Source organism: Varanus komodoensis, unplaced genomic scaffold (genome assembly GCF_004798865.1).
Source record: "Varanus komodoensis strain SLA01 unplaced genomic scaffold, ASM479886v1 scaffold8, whole genome shotgun sequence".
In the NCBI taxonomy this organism is placed as follows: Eukaryota; Metazoa; Chordata; class Lepidosauria; order Squamata; family Varanidae; genus Varanus; species Varanus komodoensis.
The window spans coordinates 18,722,190-18,738,781 of NW_025336481.1; the positions used below are offsets into that span (position 1 = coordinate 18,722,190).

A 16,592-nucleotide genomic window follows, 5' to 3' on the forward strand; every position below is an offset into this window, starting at 1 on the left:
GGAGGGGCCAAGCATTTCCATCATCAGAATTGGCCACTGAAGTTCTTTGTGGGGTGGGGGGAGTGCAGAAGGGATCTTCACCTCCATGCTTTTTCTGTCCTCGATAGGATGCCCATAATCTCCTGAGCTGAGACAATTGCAAGCAGCTGCATTGGATTGTGCTGCCTGTTCCTCATAGCACAACCAAGTTTAGTTGCTATATTCTGACTGGGTGTTTCCATCAGTAGAAAATGCAAGAATGTATATCAATAATATAAGCAAACCAAGCTATTATTTTGATAGGGATATCATATATTTGGGTGGTGATCAATATTCCACTGCACCCAACAATTATTCCACATTGTTCATAGGTCTCTGAAATTAACAATGTCCACTGAATTTTCCGTATTCTGTTGTCTCAGTAAAACTTATACATTAGGTCCAAGCTGGAAGAAAACTACTTAACTGAGTATGCTTTGGTATGTATAGCTATTAACATCACTTCCAGAAGTCACATCTGAGAATGATAATAACTTTCCATCCATCACTTCCAATTTCTGTTCAAACTTGTTGGCAGGCTTTGTGAAATCCACTAGAATATAGCACTGTTTGGTTGGATAATTGATACAAAATTGTGAAAGTAGGCTGGAAGAAATGTGTGAAGTATTAATCCTGGATACCTGTTTTTCTGGAATTCCATGTTAACTCTCTCGGATCAGGAAGGACAGTGTAGAAGCTATTTTCATGGTGATATGCCTTACGCAAAAGAGACCTTGTAGAAACAGTCATGGATCTGCAAGGATAGGGCATGCATTGTGTAATGTTTGAAGTGTTTGCACACAGGAAAAAAATGGTGTATGGCAGACCTTGGACTAAAGATATGACATGTTGATATGCAGATATGAACAGCTGAAAGATATGATAATGGTAATACAATGTGATACTTTCAATGAGAGCTTAGATCAAAATCAGTCTTGAGGAAAAATGGAAATGGGGAAAGACTGGACTTGATGAAACGTATCTTGCTTAAGATGCTCCTTTATTAATATTGCTGGAAAGTGACAAGTGACTCACAACTGGTATAATGTGGAGGCGGGTGGATGATGTGGAGAGGTGGATAGTTAGCATCTGATGTGAAAGGATTTTTCAGGGAAAAGTACAGAAAACCTTCCTCACTCTTCTCACTAGTTGTACTAGTGGGCAAGCAGTCACAAGAACAGGAACATGTGTGAATGCCCAATCTCTACCCTTCCAATAAAAGGTCCAGCCAGTATGATGAGATGCACCTTTAGATCAGCATTCAGATGCACATCTGTAAATCAGATGGAAGGCTCTTCTTTGCATGTTGGCATCTCTTACTTGATAACAGGGCATCAAGACAGTAAAGCTTTGCATTTTCGAATCATACAGATCCCTTGTGTGGAATGCTGTAAGAAGTCATTTAATACATTAGTCCAGAAAGGATAGCATCTCAGAATAAAATTGTAAGGGAGTTGCTTTTGTTACTTATGCGATCAGCTGGTTTGAGGAACATTCCTGGTGTAAATAGTGTACTGGTAGAGCTTGCTTGTTGGGCACTGGAGTTACTTTCATGTGTTAAATAAGAGAGTGGTTATTTTTAAAGGAGAGCATGCTCGGCTAACTTGTATTTTTCTGCTTTAATAGTCTTTTAAAAAGTGAAAGTTTTTGGACTGTAATGACTTACTACAGCATAATCTCTCCTTGTTTCATGAAGCAAAATACTAAAATGACAGGTGTTATCCTGTGATCCCTTTATTGTTGTTCTGATTATGATTTTATAACTTTACATACAGCTGACCGTACGTAAATAATGTCTTTAAGTGGCTATAGTTCTCTCTCGCTCTCGCTTTCTTTCAATTGATAGGTGAAAGTATTGTCCCTATCCAAGGCAGGATCAACTTCTGTCCGAAACTGTTGAATACAGTCATTGTGGCTACATCACCAAGCCAGCTTCGGTTTTTTTCTCATTTTGCTTAATAACCAACCAGCTGGAGAATCTGAAAGTCTGCTCGCTCCCTAGTATCATTTGTTTTGTCCCGATAAAGATATTGGTCAATACCTTCGCATGGCTTTTTTTGCTTCTCGTGTGATGGCTTTCACGATGTCCACTAGCAAAGCGGTCCCGTTGTACGCGCAAGCGGACTCGAGCGACCGGGGCCGCCCGCGACTTTAAAGTTTACACTTGAATCGCTCAGAAGCTTCCTGCCTGCTTATGCATATTCAAACCGGGGCGGTGGAGCGGCAGGCAGGGAGGGGATTGCCCGGCATCCAAATGAAAGCTGCTGATCGCTGACGCGCCATCACACCACGAGCCGCTCTGCCCGCTCATTGGCCGGCGGGGACCTGGCCTCATTGACAACAAACCCACGGACAGCGCCGCCCGCTGAGGTTTCCGACAGGTGGATGGGCGGAGTACGCGCGGGGCTAGCCCAAGATGGCGCCGCTTGGGGCCCGGAGCCTGAGCTGAGGGAGCGCCGGCAGGCTGGGGAAGGGTTAATGCGCTGGGTGTTGCCGCCGTTCCCTCGCACGAGCTGAGCTGCTCGGGTTGGTGCTGGGCCGGGCGCGCCTAGCCGGCAATGGAGAGTAACGGCGAGCTGAGCAGCATGGAGACCATGGAGACCCTGACGGAGCTCGGCGACGAGCTCACGCTGGGCGACATTGACGGTGAGTGCCGCGCGCAGGGCTGGCGCTCGGCTGCGCCCACCAGCGCCCCCCTCAGAAAGAGGAGCCGCGCCGCGAAGGGAAGGCGCTGCTAGGCACGGAGGTTCCTGGCTTGGCCTGCAGTAGAGCGGCGAAGGCGCCGCGAGTTCTTTGGCATCGGAGAAGATACTGCCTCAGCTGTGCCACTCGTCCCCTACTCGCCGGTGGGCCACCTGAGAGCCTGGAATCTTTTCAGTGCGATGCAGTCGGCAGGTGTGGCGACACCAAAGTTCTCAGGCTCTCTCAGGCTCTCTCCCTCCCCGAAATTCACGATACCGAATTGGGCTGGGATGTCTTTCTAGAGAATACACAGTAGACTTAAAGCACAAGCCTTAGGCATACTTGCCTGAGAGTAAGTTGTAAACCCTGCTGTATATGTGCTAGAATTGCAGTGCATCGCATACACACTTACTTAGGAGTACGTCTGGTTGGATTTAGTGGGCCTTCCTTCTGAATAGACATGCCCAGGATTGCATTGTTCCATCTCTTCCAGCCCAAAACAGCTCAAAGTATACGGAATGTTTTCTGTAGTCGGAGTACATCGTTTAGGATGTGATGTAGGTATCCTGGTGCGTGTGTGTTATAGAATGTCTGCTAATATTCCAGAAGTTGTGATAATACCCTACTCAGTTGCATTACTTGGCAGGTGATATTTGCCATCTGTGCAAAACTTTAATATATCCATGTACTTTGTGGCAGAAGGAAGTAGTGTGAATGTGAACATGCATGTGAGTGGGTAGTTGGGTTGGATAGTGTTAAAAAGGAAGTCATAGTGAGATACATTATTTTCTGGAAGGCTCTCATTTGGGAGTAGGGCTTATGCAGTGTATGAGACGTTATTTTGGCCATATGTCACCCATAGAATCGAGCCTTTCCTTACTTTGTTGTAGTACGTGTGTGGCATGGGAGGTAGATTTATTTTCAACCTGGCTGCACTTGCTGCTAGCTGTTCATAAATTGGGGAGTCAGCATAATGTCAGAAGATGCTATTTGGCACCCTTATTTTAAATTGTTTTTCTTAGGAAAAAACCCCACTGAAGTATGGGATGAATAATGTGGTCTACCATAAAGATGCAGATTTGTAGCCCAATACACCAGTCAGGAAATAACTTCAAAATGCTGTAGCCAGATTTATATGTTGGAGTTTTAGTATTAAAAAGTGTACAACAAATGGAAATAAAAGAAGTGGAACCTGTTTTTTTTGGAGTTATGCCTGTTTTTCCTGCACTCTTAGGTTTGTACGCATGCTATTAATAAAGCTAAGGCATCTTTTCAGAAGTTTTAAAAAAGCATTCTTCCACAATCAAGACATCACAATTTTTCTGTAAACAGTTATCACCTTTGTTAAAAAATGCATAAAAGTCACCCCCTTCAGAAAAAGTCTGGTAAATGCAATATAGTCTGTCAGAAGTTTGTCCAGGCCCCAGTGCGTTCCAATCAGAAATCATAACAAAGTTCTAGCCCTCTTTGCTTGAACTTAAAAAGAGTTATTATCTGTTTAGACATTTTGCCAAGGAAGAGACTAGGAGTGAGAAGATCAAAATCACGTCCAGTTGACTAACTTTAGATTTCTATTCATCAATTACTCTGTCTTTTCTGAGAAATACCTTAATAGTGCAGCTAGCAAAGTTTTTATACATAATCTTAGAAGTATCTGTGCTGTCTTTTCCTGCTATTACTGTGTATTTGTGGTGGGATATAGTCTGTTTCTGCGACTTGCTTTTGGTAGGATATCAATACAAATGCTAGTTGTATTTCATTTTTATGAGAAGGTAGTTTTCTTTGGTATTTTTAAACTGAGCAGTCTGGAGTGTTTACTAAGAATGTATTCAAAGCTGTTGGACTACACATTTTGTAGAATATGTGGGGGAAAACTGTTATACTATACAGTACTTATACTGTTTACAACTACCTAGCTTTTTTTTATTTGTACATGATGATATTTTCCACTATTTTGAGTGACATGTCACTGAAGAATAACTTGATAGATCAGTAGTCATTACCTGTCTCTTTTAAGTGATGCTTGCTCAAGTTCCCACATGGACTGCATCTCCCACAGGTTCACTATTGTTGTCTGTGCCAACTCTGTGGGCTGGCATAGACTTGATGTGCACTAAAGCATCCTGCACAGCAGGAAAGCTATGGCAAATCTAGACAGCATACTAAAAAGCAGAGACATCACCCTGCCAACAAAAGTGCGTATAGTCAAGGCTATGGTTTTCCCTGTTGCAATATATGGCTGTGAAAGCTGGACCATAAGGAAGGCTGAGCGCCAAAGGATTGAGGCCTTTGAATTGTGATGCTGGAGGAGACTCCTGCGAGTCCCTTGGACCGCAAGGCGATCAAACCGGTCAGTCCTAGAAGAGATCAACCCTGACTGCTCTTTAGAAGGCCAAATACTTTGAAGATGAAACTCAAATACTTTGGCCACCTAATGAGAAGGAAGGACTCCCTGGAGAAGAGCCTAATGTTGGGAACAATAGATGGCAAAAGGAAAAGGGGACGGCAGAGGATGAGGTGGCTAGATGGAGTCACTGAAGCAGTTGGTGTGAGCTTGTGTGGACTCCGGGGGATGGTGGAGGACAGGAAGGCCTGGAGGAATGTTGTCCATGGGGTCGCCATGGGTCGGACACGACTTCGCGACTAACAGTGACAACAACAACAAAAGCATCCTGCATATAAACTCCTGCAGACTGGAAGCAGATACTCCTTGTTCCTAGATTGAGAGCCAGATAGAGAAATTCTAACCTGATTGGCTACCTGTACTGGTACTCTCGAGTGCCGAAGAATTGAGGCCTTTGAATTGTGCTGGACTGCAAGGAGATCAAACCAGCTAGTCTTAGAGGAGATCAACCCTGACTGCTCTTTAAAAGGCCAGATACTGAAGATGAAACTCAAATACTTTGGCCACCTAATGAGAAGGAAGGACTCCCTGGAGAAGAGCCTAATGGTGGGAACGATTGACGGCAAAAGAAGAAGGGGATGGCAGAGGATGAGGTGGCTGGATGGAGTCACTGAGGCAGTTGGTGTGAGCTTGGGTGGACTCTGGGGGATGGTGGAGATAGGAGAGCCTGAAGGAATGTTGCCCATGGGGTCATGATGCATTGGGCACGACTTTGCAAATAACATAACATAACATAACTAGTCCTCTCAATCTTGGCTTCAGGTTCTTATGGATGGTATCCAGGCCTAGTCATTCTTCAAGTAGACCAATGGGGCTTAAATTAGTTATGGCTTACAATTTCTGTTCATTTCAGTTATTCTGCTCTAAGTATGACTAGGTCTGGATCTAGTCTTACAATCTGTTCAGCTCCCATACTTTAACTTTTTATACCTTAAGTTTTCCAGCAACATTTTAAAGAGAACTAAAAGTAGCTGTATGGCCGTTGGGGACATCAGTACGAAGTCCTTGCTGCCCCACCTTGTAAAAGCCAGTTCAGTTCCTTTTCCTTGGCCATTTTTAGCATCGCTCAAAATAATTTGTCAACATATTCCTGGATACTGTCCCTACTGTCGGGAAACATTGCCCAACATCTTTTTACTCAAACACTTCTTTCCTTGTTGTACCTACTTGCTGATTTCTAATGCTCTTACTATTTCTACAGTTCAGTTTATCTGTTTGTCCAGATGGGGAAAATTGTTTGTCAAAGAGAAAAAATGCTTTGTTTAAGAGAACTCTAAAATATCTGGATACTTGTAATTATTGAAAATGAATACTGGCTAACAGCAAGATGATAAAACAGATTTATTTTATATGTTCCAATTTATTAAATTGTAAGGATGATGAATTAGCATGAAACATTAGGTTGCATTACTGTTCTTTTATTATGTTTTGCTGGAGTTTATGATATGGGGAAAGTTGGTCATATAATAAGAAGCAGAAAGTTTGCCATTACTGTCTGGTAACATCAACAGTCCTTTTTATTAGCATTGCCAACCAAGAGTTTTACCAGCATTTTGTCTAAGAATACCCCAGTATAATTTTTATTTTCTCCAGATACTGCATATTAGAGTAGCTTTACCTTTTATATGATGAACAGGATTGCTGTGGATATACAGATATTACATGTAATGGACTGAATCCAAATTTGGTCATAGTTAGCATAGAAATCGTTGGAATCAATTGAAGTTAAGTTGACTAGCTTGATGGTAGATTTCAATGGGTGTTCTCTTAACTATGACTGTAATCCATATAACTGTCAAACCTGTATAGTTGTGTGTCTGCATTTTAGTATTGTGAACACATGTGTTGGAATCTTATTCAGACAAGGGTTACTTGCACGTTTGAAGATACAAGCACACCCATTTTTTTTTCTTTCATGTCTTGTGTTTAACTCTGATACACAGCAATTATATTTGCTGCAGAAAGTTTGGGATTGCCCTTTAGTCCTGTTACCTTACTGATGAGTCTCCACTTTTCAGTGCTTCCTGAGAGGTGTTGTTCCAAGTAAAATTGTGAACAACTTTGTGACTGACTCTACAAGGCTTCCAGTAATGGCCTTTTAGCACCTTTGGCAGCTCAGCCTCTGAGTGCCTGCCCTTTGGCACTGTGTATTCCATTCTGGTAAGAACATATTGCCATCAGTTCAGCTTTCATGGTGTAGTGCCTTGTTAGCACATAACATGCCTGAATGGTGATTCTGTTCTATATACCTTTAGCCCATCCATTTGTCTTGGAAAGAAATGGATGCCCCCAACAAGAGTTCATTAGTGGAAGTGTTGAATTTATGGAAAATAAATGTCTGTTCTTTAAGAAATCCAGCTGGAATGTTGAAGCTGTTTTCAGTGTAGTGTAGCTGTTGAGGAAAGAGATGAATAAACTAGAAGAATTTGTGAGATGTATGATGAAACTCAGACATGAAAAAATATTTCAGATTCATAGGACACATCAAATTTTAAAGCACAAATCTCTGTTCTTAGCTGAAAAAATGATTGCATTCCTTGTGTGCATATCAGATCCTGGTCAGTTTGGTGGCTTTTGATATTTTCAGCCCTTGTGTAGCTTTTGGAATGAACAGGTATGCTAGGTAAGACAAGAGAGGGTAGGTGCATATTTCAACGTAACTGCTGTTCACAGCTTCTTAGGGAAGGGCTAGAGGGAATATGTTTAAACTGAAAACACATGTTCAGAAACTAAGATCAATATTTGCTGTTTTGCCGAAAAATGCCTTGCTATGCATTGATCTGATACATACAACATTTGCCACTGATTGATGCATTCAGGACAGAATCTTATGGCCTCCCAACTTGGAGGGCCTTAAGGTTACTTTGGAGTTAGGGCTACAGAGGCCAAGCTCCTGACCCACCAGCATGGAAAGAACTGCACTGACTGTCTCTTTGAGACCTCAAATTGGAGAGAACAAAAAGGGGTGTACCAGTGAAGTGGAGGAGACTGGGGTCAATGGACTACGTTGCTTCACATCAATGCCAGAGCCTCCTTTCCTCCCTAGTGCTAAACTAAGATATGAGAAAATAGCTTTCTAGAGAAAATACATGGTGGGCAGCATCTGTCTCTGTGTCTCAGTTTGTGCATTGTAAGCCTCCAACTGCTGTCTGTCTCAGAAAGCACAGGATTGCACCTTCAGCTTGCTATCTTCATTTAGAGACTGGGTCTTTGTAAACTCCTGATGTCATGGCCACAATATCTTGCTGAATTATTGGACATTTATATTTATGCTCTCTGCTCCCTGCTTTTTGTACCATCTAGCATGATGCTGTGCTTTGAAGAATTCAGATGTTTGTAAATTTTTGTGAAATTTTGCTCGATCCTAATAAAGATATTGCCCAGCTGTGGAGTTTTGAATTTTTTCCCTTGTGGAGTAGCTGATCTTTCTTTTTTATTTTTATAGACTCTTGATGTAATGTTCTATTGACTGTTCTTTTTTTTAAACCATTTTTTCCTAAATGAGTTTTACAATCCAATGTAATTGTTAGAACCCTGCAATGCTATATGAAGGATTGTGAGGGGCTCATTCAGTTGCTGGAGTTTACAGTCTGGAAAGGAGCCTATAAATGGATTAAAAAGCTACATGAAAAGTCCAGAAATTAGTGAGTGATTCTAGAAACACTGAGTATGTCTGGATCCAATGATCCTAGCTGGTCTTTGCAGTTATATGAATTTTGAATTTGATCATCCCCATTCCTTCATAAAATGTGTAGCAATTTTGCAGACATATAATCAAGACTATTTGAAAACCAGTGTAGCATAGCAGTTAAGAGTGAGAGGTTCTAGGACTCAGGTGATCTGGATTCTAGCCATGGAGCCAACTGGGTGACTTTGGGCCAGTCACAGACTCCCAGCCTAACCTACCTCACCGGGTCATTGTTGTGGGGTTAAGACTGAGAGCAGCAGGAGAAGAATGATGTAAGTAGCCTTGAGTTCTTTAAAAAAATAAAAAAGCAGGATATTTGGTGAATCAAAATTGGTGCAGTTGATTTTGAGAGCAGGGTGTGGTAGTGAATCACCAACCAAGCCCAGAGGTGAGTAAAATGATCAAGCAATGTCTGTGCAGTCTTTCTACTCCTCCCAGTCTCCATTAGTACTAGCTGCAGTTGGATGGAATTTGTATGGTGTTTCCTTTGCATTCCCCCCACCCCCCCCAAAAAAAAAAAAAAGGATACAGTTAGAAAGGAAAATTAGAATGACCAAGGGGATGGAGTAACTCTCCTGTAAGGAAAGGTTACAACATCTGGGATTGGTTAATGTAAAGATGAGAAGGGGAAGCAATGAGATATGATAAAGGTCTATAAAATTTTGCATAGCATGGAGAAAGTAGAGAAGGAAGTACTTTTCTCCCGCTTTCATAATACTAGAACTCTGGGGTTCATGAACTTGATTGCTGGGAGACTCAGGACAGAAAAAAGAAAGTACGTCTTTACACACCACATAGTGAAACTATGGAATTCACTTCTTAGCCTTTTGGCTAAGATGAAGGGAAGTATAGCACAATATACAGTGATGGCCACCAATTTCAAGAGTTTTAAAAGGGGACTGGATAAACTAATGAAGAAGAAGGTTCTCATTGTCTTCTAATCCTGGGGCTTCATAGTGTCTCTAGTATCAGAAGCAATATTTCTATGTACACAAGTTGATGGAGAATTTGGGTGGGTGCTTTTGCACTCACTCCGTGTTTGTGGGTTTCTCATGGACAGCTGGTTGTTTGCTGTATTGACAGAATAGTGGACAAGATGGGCCCTTGCTTTGGTTCAGCATGGCTCTTTGTATTTTCTTAACTTGGTTCTCTCCAGTGGTCTGGGATTTAGCTCACATCAAACCCAGACATCATGGCCCCTGGTTGGGAATGCTGGGTGTTATAGCCTAAGAACATGTGAAGAGTACCACTGGGAGTTATAGTCTAAAAACATTTGGAGAAGTCTGAGTTTAAATGGACTATAACTGTTGTGTTAAATCTGGCACATTCCCAAGTATAGTTAGTTATTCTGTGCCGAAGGAATCTCTTCATTTTTCTTTGTGATTTAAATCATCGTTTAAGTCAACTGAAAGGGTATATGCAGTAGTTATAAGACAGGGAACTCCAGTCTCACTTCATCCGTTCCTTCTCTTTGTGAATTACAAACTTTTAGTGTATTTTACAGCAGCAGCAACAGGAGACAGTGAACTAGTTAACACAATTGTGGTGTACTCAGTGGTTATTTGGGGGGTATTGCCCATTTGAAAAAGCCTTGCTGCCCAGGTTCAGATGATGTGGCAAGTTACACCAGCAATATAATGAAGGAAATTTGGCCATCATCCATTATGGCTTATTGTCCACACCATTAATATATGAATTTGGTCCCTGTAGGAGAAAGGGCCATATGTAGTTCTTCATGAAAAGGGAAATAAGGAGAAATCTGATTATATTTTAAACAAATGCCTGTACACCATAAGACCATTGGTCCATCTGTAACCCAGTGTTGCCTATGTTCAGTGGTAGGGGCTCCCTCAACTTTGAGATAGATACTTTTCCAGCCAAGCTGTTTTAATGAAATAATAATGATTATACTTAGAACTTGTGGCCTATCTTGAACTATAGTCTAATACTGTGATTATTTTAATTTTTCGTTGATCTTGGGGTCAATTTGATATGAGTTACATTTTTAACCAAGTGTGCTTAATCTGACCTTTAAAGAAATATTTTGAAGAAAAAAACAGATATGGGGTGCCTATCTGAAATGTGCTTGTGAATAGAACTGAGGACCTGTCTTAATGTTTGAGCCATAAGTGCTGTTTGGCAAGAATGAGAGAAAAAGCAACCAGGAGGGAACAATTTTCAGCAAAATGCTTGTAACTGGGGCCTCACAGCTACCTTTTCTGGATTATAAAAGTGGCCAAATTAAGTACACTTGGTTGAGAAGGTGACTAATGTTGTGGGTAGACTGGCCTTCACACAGGTTTGTTAATTAGTACTCTATTAAAAACAAAGGGATGCAGTTTGTTTACCTTTGGCATTCCCTTATGAGATGCCTAGGATCTTGAATCGGACTAATTGGCTTGTTCCTTCCCTGTCTCCCAGGGCATACATGATACCTTTTCATCTTTCAAGTTTTACCGCATATAGGAAGCCTTCCATATTAAGGATAAAATGTATGTTTGTTATATCATTAAACTAGAATTCATGCATGAACAACTCTGAGTTTCAAAAGGTTTCTTAGAAGAAAAATGGCCTGATCTGCACTTTTTCATTTTCTTGTTATAGTGACCTTTTTGCATGTATTTTCTGCTTTTATAACATTATATGTGCCCTTGTTCCCTAACATTTTCTATATTCATTGCTTACTTTTTGGAGTAAGGGGAGGAAGAAGCTTTAGAGTTTGGAGTTGGACTGGACTTTGTTTCCATGTTTTATTGCTTTTTTACTTGAAAAGCTAGTTTGACAGGTGGGTTAGAATTCTTCTTTACAGTTTTAAAACAAGTACATTTCAGATTTTTTTTTAATACAGAAGCTATCATATCAGAAATAGCTTTTTTGGACATTGGTGCTACTACAGTCTAACCTCAGTGGGATAAAGTGATCAGTAAATGACAACAGTTACAATTTAATTGTGACCCAAGGGTTGTGTGATGAAAATTTAGCCTGTTGTAGTGGTTCCCTTAGGTTTACAACTTCCTTGGCTGAGCTAGTTACATCAGTCTTGGAAGGAGTTCAAAAGATCAGAAACCATTGTTCTGTAAGTGCTTTTGCTAAAAGGGCTTCTCTTACCCCTGGCAAATTACTTTCAAAAAAGCCTTAGGGATAGCCTGTTTGGTTACTTCCATGGCTATTTTGGGGAGCAGTAGGAGGACAGGCTGAACTAGAATGTTGGATTTCTTTGACAATATTGTCAATTAAATAGAGCAGACTCACAGGGTGTAAGGTTGTAGAAGATTTCTTGATGTGGACTACTCCTAGCCTTAGGTGATGTGGGTGGGGGGAGATAAGGTAATGTGTGGGTATCTGTGTCTATGGGATAGAGAGATAAGGTGTGAGGTTGGTCTTCCTAAGTGTTGGGTGGGAAGTTGCCAGAGAAGGCACATGCTTCTTAGTGATCCTGGAGAAAAGTTTCATCATATAACCACTTCCTGTTAGAACATCAGTGGTCATGTGGGAATAATTCAGTTTTCTAGGCTTTTGGCTTCTTGCTTCCCATAGGTATCTTTGAAACTTGCTATAGGCTTTTGTGGTCTTCCTTCCTTCCTTGTCTTTTATCTCATCACCTCTCAGCTGAGCCCTGTCAAGTGAATAGTCTTATTTTACTCTTTGGAAAGTCTGACCAATTTTCCTTGCCTTGCATACTTAGGAAGTTTGTATAGGTATACTGCCCTGTTTCTACTGGTGATCAGTAGTTTTCTTACTTCAGCCCTCTTCCTGGGAAGGATGCACCATCAGTGAATTTAGAATAGAATAGTAGTAGAATTGGAAGACCCTAAAAGACCATTGAGTCCAACCCCCTGTTCTGCTTCCACATGTGGTTACTCATCCAGCTGTAGGCCTGTACTTTTCCAGATGAGCAAAAGTGGCTTGACATGCTAGCTTAATGTATAGCTATGCAGGCAGGAGGCTGCAGAATAAAGAGGAAATTGAAAGGTAGGTTGATGTATGGGGCTGTATATTTGTATTCTAATATTTTCTCCTGGTTCTCTGGAGAAAATGTAGAAAATAAACTTCTACGTTTATTTACTTTTGCCATCACAGGGTCTCTTTTCTAAGGTTCCTGCTACAGGTGGATTTTCCTAAAATTAGGGAGTTTTAATCTCTAATTGGGGCAGGCTTCCCTGCTCCCACTTTAGAAATGGATTTTCAGCACACTAAGGATGGTGCCCTGTTTCACATTACTGGCTTCCCCTGGAAGTATGTGTTTGCAGAGACGTTCTTTTACTTTTTGGCTGACATGTTTATATCTTGGGGGAACAACCTGCTCATAAACTGGATTCCAGGCTGGATGATGTAACATGGATTCCATCTCATTTTATATTGTGTACATTGCCTGTGGTTATGGGACAGCATAGAAATACATAAACAAACTACAACTTCAAGTTTAATGCTGTCTGGTGAAGAGTTTTTTCATGAATGTAGCAATTGCCAGCCAAGGTAAATGTATCCACTGATGAGACTGTAGTGGTAAGTTCTATTTCAGCTGATTTAATTGACTGATACATAGAATTTTAGGAGGACAGGGGACAAGCCATGGGTTACTTTATAATGAAAAAAAGATGCAGGTAGCCAGTTTGGTCGATTAGGAAAAAATCTAACGGGAACAGCAAGGTAATACTTAATTATTAATACAATTAAGATGCCACAAATTAGCAGATACTTCCTAATAAAGGGTATCATCCTGCTATTACCACTTCATGAAGTAAACTGTGGCTTCTGCTTTCAGATCTTAGAATTATATAAACTTCAAATAAAGTCTGCCAAGTGGCTTATACATATATTTTGGGCCCATGGGGTAGAAGCTGAAGCAGTTTTGTGCACTTAAGCTGAGATGGAAAGGAGTACTGGTGGGTGTCTGTAGCTGTTGGTAGCCATGCAGTATCTGCTGAAAACTAACTGCTACTGCTCTTAATATTATAGGGCTAACATGTTGCTAGGCACTGTCAAAACATACGTACACAGACTTGAAAATATTTGATTTCTGTTTCCTTTGCTAATTTCTGTCCTTGCATACAAATTATCAAACTGGTTATTGCTACTGGAAGTACATTGATACGCTGAAGCAGGCTACTCCTTTCATATTCTTTTACCTTATCATTTAGAGCTTTATTTTAGTAGTTACTCAGACCAATCTATATGCAATGCAAGACCTTTGAGCATATTTCTCTTCTAATGCTAGCTGAGTGGAGCAGCCATATTGGAAGAGTGGGCATTGAATCCTTCCCTATCACTCTTTTTCAGTAAAAATTCCATCTGCTTGTAGTTTCTGTTTATCCAGCAACAAGGTGTCAAGATATCTTGTCCCTTTAAGAGTCTCTATCTCTGAAGTGACTAATGACTCCATTTTCAAATAACAGAGCTTTCATGTTCTAAACATCTATCAAAATATACCACAGGAAGGAATGAGAAAACATTCCCTCAGTCATTAGCATTTAATTCTACTTGCTTGAGTTGAAAATAGGTGCATAGCTGATTTGTGTATATGCACTGGACTTGGCAGACCTCCAGGTCCAAACCTCATTGGAGGATTCTTTTCCAAATGTAATCTCAGGAGGAAGAGAACGATGTAAGCTGCTTTGCATTTGTTTTAAGAAAAAAGCAGAATATAAATCAAATAAATAAGAGGGCCTGCCTTAATTGGGAATCAGATATGAACAGGGCATGGATAATTATGTAAGATCTGTTTTTCTCTGTAATAACCACAGCTGGAACTAATGAATTACACTTCAGGCTATAGATAAGACTAACTCTAAAAGTCCTCAAAGTCTTTCAGTAGTGAATGCATCCTCATAAAAACAGTTATACATAGTACATCTTGTAGTTAACTCCTAGGATTATCTGAGGTAACATTTGATCAGTCTGTATCACCAATGGGCAACCCATGGATTATATAGCTGTTGGAGTACTCTAGTGCATTTCTCGGTGGGTGCCCGTTGTTTCTCCTCCAAAATCCACATGGACCATTGTTCCTGTGCTTGTGTTAGGCTGAGGACAGACAGAGATTACTCTTATGATTGCTCACCAGGCAGTTGTTTGGCCTTTGCAGCTGCATGTGTCCATGGTCCCCAACACACTGCAGAGTGTTGCCTGTATGATCAAAATTTTGGCCAGTCCTAGTGTTCATGTATATGATTGGAAGAATGATGGATATTGAAGATTAATCTCACAGCTTCCATGTAGCTTGAAGGGCCTGATCATGCCTCATCTTGGAAGCTAAGCAGGGTCAGGCCTGGTTGGAATCTGGATGGGGGACTTCAATGTTGTGAACCACCCAGAGAGCTTCGGCTATGGGTGGTATAGAAATATAATTAATAATAATAATTCTATTTTTCTTTTTTAAATTGTCTTTTTGTAGAGATGCTGCAGTTTGTTAGCAACCAGGTTGGAGATTTTCCAGATTTGTTTTCCGATCATTTGTGTGGCACCTTCCAGAGCAGCAGTGCATGTAACGGGGCTGGAACAGTGGATCCCTCATCGCAGAGGCCATATGGCCAGGGGCAGTTACAGTCCTTCTCACCCAATGCATCTTCAACACAACTTCAAACTGTGCAAGTGAAGGTATCCCAGCCAGCCACTGCAACACCTGTTCCTCCACGTTCTGCACCCCCTCTTCAGCCTCGTCCCCAGGTTCAGCCACAACTTCAGCAACAGACGGTTATGATTACTCCAACTTTCAGCTCTGCTCCCCAAACCCGGATCATTCAGCAGCCTGTAATCTACCAAAATGCAGCTACAAGTTTTCAAGGTAACTGTCAGGGATTTGTTGGTAGCTGTTGGAAACGCCCTGCTGATACCTTCAAAGCTAACAGTGGGCAGGTTTGCACAACGCTTTAAACCCTGGCTGGCTTTTAGCTACCTGGGCTTAAATAGCCTGGGGTCCTCACTCTGTCAACATACAGTTGGGTTCACTGGGGGTCCTGAAGTACCTCCTCTCTTAACCCATGAATCCTCCCACTGGTGTCCCAGGTGATGCACAAGCAGCTGTCAGAGGGCCTCTGCTGTTGATTCCGACAGAGAGAAGTTGCTTGGCAAGCCCTCTCTGCTAGGAGCAGTAGCATTGGTTCTCTTGGCACTGTCTCTGGTTACACCCAGTGACTATATCGCCTCTTTCCCCCATCTGCTATATGGATTGCCTCATGGGGTGATCAGGGAAGTGATTGTGTTCTCCTGGCCCTTGTGGGGCTTCTGAAGGTGGCAAGCATTGAGAGAGAAGTTGCAGACATGTGGCCAGTAGTTTTCATCAGTGTTCACTGGGAGCTGCTTGGCTGGAGCGGTACAGGAATTGTGCTGCTTTGGCAAAGTGGCTCTCTTGTTGTGAGTCTTGGCTGCCCAGGGGTCATGTTGTCTACATTCATTTAACACAGCTTGGCAGCTTAGGCAAATGCCACAGCAATCCCTGGCCTGTCAGCATGGTTTGTATGCTGAACTTAAGCCACCCTGACAGCAGCAACCCAGCTTCAGCCCAGACATTGTCTAGAGAAGCAGCTGTATACAGAATCACCATTTCATTCTCCAACTTTATTAAATTTAAGATGTTATTTATTTTCCAGCTGCAAACAAAATAAAACGTTACATCAAGTCTAATTGTTGAAAGATGGTAGTTCACTTAATAAATATTCCCCTACACACACACACAGGTAAAAATGGTTGGAATCCATTGGCTGCTTGGAAATTGCCATTATTATATAGTATAGTTTTGTCCTATTCTGTGTTTGCAGCCTCTCTAGCTGTTTGAGCTTCCTGGAAAACTCCCTAGAGGAA

At 41.5% G+C, this 16,592-nt stretch overlaps 1 protein-coding gene across 1 annotated transcript in view; it reads left to right on the forward strand.

The window, feature by feature from the left end:
- Positions 1 to 2,282: 2,282 nt before the first annotated feature.
- The window catches only part of SREBF2 (sterol regulatory element binding transcription factor 2), a 38,527-nt gene continuing 24,217 nt past the window's right edge, over positions 2,283 to 16,592 (forward strand). Inside the window, exons 1-2 of the mRNA XM_044454970.1 lie at positions 2,283 to 2,664; positions 15,187 to 15,576. Coding sequence (XP_044310905.1) covers positions 2,577 to 2,664; positions 15,187 to 15,576 — 478 coding nt within the window. The 5' untranslated portion in view covers positions 2,283 to 2,576. The remainder of the gene's footprint in view (positions 2,665 to 15,186; positions 15,577 to 16,592) is intronic.